General features: G+C 35.7%; 1 protein-coding gene across 1 annotated transcript; it reads left to right on the forward strand.

Annotated features, from left to right (window-relative positions):
* Positions 1-315: 315 nt before the first annotated feature.
* LOC145293920 (single-strand DNA endonuclease ASTE1-like) lies at positions 316-2,107 on the forward strand. Its single transcript, XM_080140743.1, has one exon. The coding sequence runs from the start codon at positions 344-346 to the stop codon at positions 2,090-2,092; it is 1,749 nt and encodes a 582-aa protein (XP_079996869.1). The 5' UTR covers positions 316-343; the 3' UTR covers positions 2,093-2,107.
* Positions 2,108-2,874: the final 767 nt, after the last annotated feature.

The raw sequence follows: 2,874 nt of genomic DNA on the forward strand, positions 1-2,874 counted from the left end.
TAAAAAAATATTATCTGCATGACACGAAGCTAGTGATCGACGCGAGTAACTTGTACTATTTTATTCAGTTGGAATCTGGCATCTCTAATGAATATCGTGGTGATTACCATGTGTTTGCTGATAAAGTAAAAAGTTTCTTTGGGTTGTTAAGAAAATGTGGCATTTCTTCTTACCTTGTATTCTTTGGTGCTAAACCAAATGATGAACTGGAATTTCAAAAAGCTTATATATAGATATACATGCTGTTCAGAAAATTACCAAAGGAGAAAATGGAAATCTTGCGCCAGAACTTGGTTTTGAAACATTTAAGCATATCATTGTTGAAATTGGAATTCCGTTTGTGATGGGTGACTTTAAAGTTCTGAAAAATATCGCAATGTTGGCTAATGAATGGAAATGTCCTGTTTTGAGTAGTGACAGTGATTTCTTCACGTTCTACATCGAAGGTTGTTTTGTACTTTTAGAGCAGCTGGATTTTCCAATAAAACCTATACAAAATGAACGCACCGGTAAGATGATTACTTCTTTATATTGCAATTTTTATAATTTCAAGAATTTTACAAAAATGTTTCCAGGACTTGACATAACCATGTTACCTTTGTTAAATGGTGTCAATAGCTGGAGTGATGATGATCGACAAAGGCTTTTTGCAAGTTTCCTTGGCAACCTGAAACAAGCACCAGCAGATTTTGGTATACAAATTATTGCTAGAAAAAAAATATTCAGAAATGTTATCTTTATTATATTGGCTGAAAAATCAGAGCAGTGTAGCAATGTTACTGAAGCAATTGATAATGTGATTCAGTTCATTGCAACTGAAGAACGTGGGAGAGCAATCTTTATAATGCTGCACGTTATAGGCTACCACAATGAATCAAAACCCTTATTCAACATGAAAAACTATTTTGAGACAGGTCAGCTTGAATTCTCAGCAAGGAATATGGTGAATAAGAACGGAAATCCTCTTCCCCAGTGGTTCTTGAAATCATTGAAGAGCGGAAATGTTGCCAGGTTTTGTCACACTGCATTGTATGACCAATTGGTGCTTCTTCATAGACAAGTTGAAAACCTTGAGTGGGAATCAAGTCATGCATGTTCTCGTCATATCAGACAGGTGATCTATGGCATCCTCATCTTACACGACATGGACAAATTGCCAGCATCAAAACAATCTGTTGAAGAATATGATCGAAATGGAATCAATATTGAGAAATGTGAAGTGAAACCAATTTTTGAACTGAACAATTTCGGCCGCCTTCCAGCTCTCAACGATATTTTCACATCATCTTTGGACATCCGCAAACAAGTTTTACTATCAGCATTGGGTGTTTCAACGCAGTTTTTGGAAACATTTCCAACAGAATTAAAACTCGTAGCTGCAACCATTGTCTACTGGGTGAAAAATTCTACTCCTAAAATACAAAAGTTGATGGTGTCTGGTCTCGTTGCATGCATCCTGTATTTATGGGCTAAAGTATTTTGCCAGCATAGTCCCCAGCAAAAGGCTTCTATGCAGGAAACTGTGATGGATCCATCGAGTCTTGTTAAATTGATGTTGGATTGTGAAAAGAAAGATTTGGATTTGGTTGGGAAAAACTTGATTAAAATGTGTGGCCTTCCTTCAACAGATTACAGGAAAAAAATTGATATTGCGATCGTTCATAGTTTTAGCCAATTTCAAAGTTGCCTTCGCTATGCCATTTATTTGAACTCTCTACTTTTAAAACCGTTTGTAGCCACAAGCCCTCACTTGATCTATTGTGGAACGTTTTTAAATAACATTTTCCATGATAGCCATCAGCGGACAAACCCCCAAGGGCACATCGCTGATGCCTTTGGTACAGACTCCGTCCTCAGGAAATTGTTTGTTACAATGGACGAAGCGTTCCATTCATTGCTTGAGCCTTGTTATCAGGTGAAAGAACAGAGTAAGAAACAGGGAAAAAATTGTGGCCGAAAGACACGTGGTCAAACGCCACATAGAAATGCAGGTGATATTATTGACCAAACGGATTTTAATGATGAAGATGATATTGAAGTCATGTGTGATGTTGAAAATAGGTTTAAAAGTCTTGGAATACTTGAATCTTGATAAATAAAAATTAAATCATGATCTTGTGTTTATTTTTGTTTATTTTTTCTAATATTTGAATTTCATTTAAGGTTTCTTGATAAAATCCAGAAGCATATCTATAATTTGGTTGGTGTCATCCTTTCTTCTTTGCATCACCTTTCTCACAAATATGATGTTGCTAGTCTTGGTCTTTTCTATAAGTACCGTTATGGCGTGTGTTCTTCATAATTGTCTTATTTATTCCCTCCTTGTTTTTTTTTTACAGTTATTGATTTGGTGGTCTTCATCAATTAGCTCTTCAGGTATCTTATAATACCTACCAATAGCTTATTTCAAGGCACTGCAGGCTTGTGGAACTCTCTTCCTGCTGACTGTTTTCCTTCTACCTATAGTCTTGATCTTTTCAAGACTAAGTAACGCCAATAGGCATCTACAGTTTTGTATTGATCCACTTTCATTCTTTTTAGATCCTCATAAAATTTGGTTGGCTAAAGTGTTTTTTTTTTTTTCTTTGTTTTAAGTGGATATTAATGCAATTCATTTCCCACACACAATTTGAAAATCTCAAAAATGTCTGCGATTTTCTGGTTGCCAAACGTTAATCTTTTTTCTTTTTGTTTTATAAACGAGTCCCCATTTATGAAGGCCTGGAAGCCACTCGAGGATAAGGGTTAATGAGTGTCAATGGGACAATATCATAGTAATCGTTAGTAGTGGAAATTTGGTATATTGGATTATTGACGGCTTATCAAACATTTGTTTACGTTGGATTTGAAGACGATCAAATTGTAGTCAGCTGG

Source organism: Euprymna scolopes, chromosome 15 (genome assembly GCF_053919585.1).
Source record: "Euprymna scolopes isolate OS-2025 chromosome 15, ASM5391958v1, whole genome shotgun sequence".
In the NCBI taxonomy this organism is placed as follows: Eukaryota; Metazoa; Mollusca; class Cephalopoda; order Sepiida; family Sepiolidae; genus Euprymna; species Euprymna scolopes.

What these genes read in the sequence shown, in the direction of transcription:
- LOC145293920 (XM_080140743.1), top strand. Translation starts at nt 344, where the DNA reads ATGGGTGACTTTAAAGTTCTGAAAAATATCGCAATGTTGGCTAATGAA.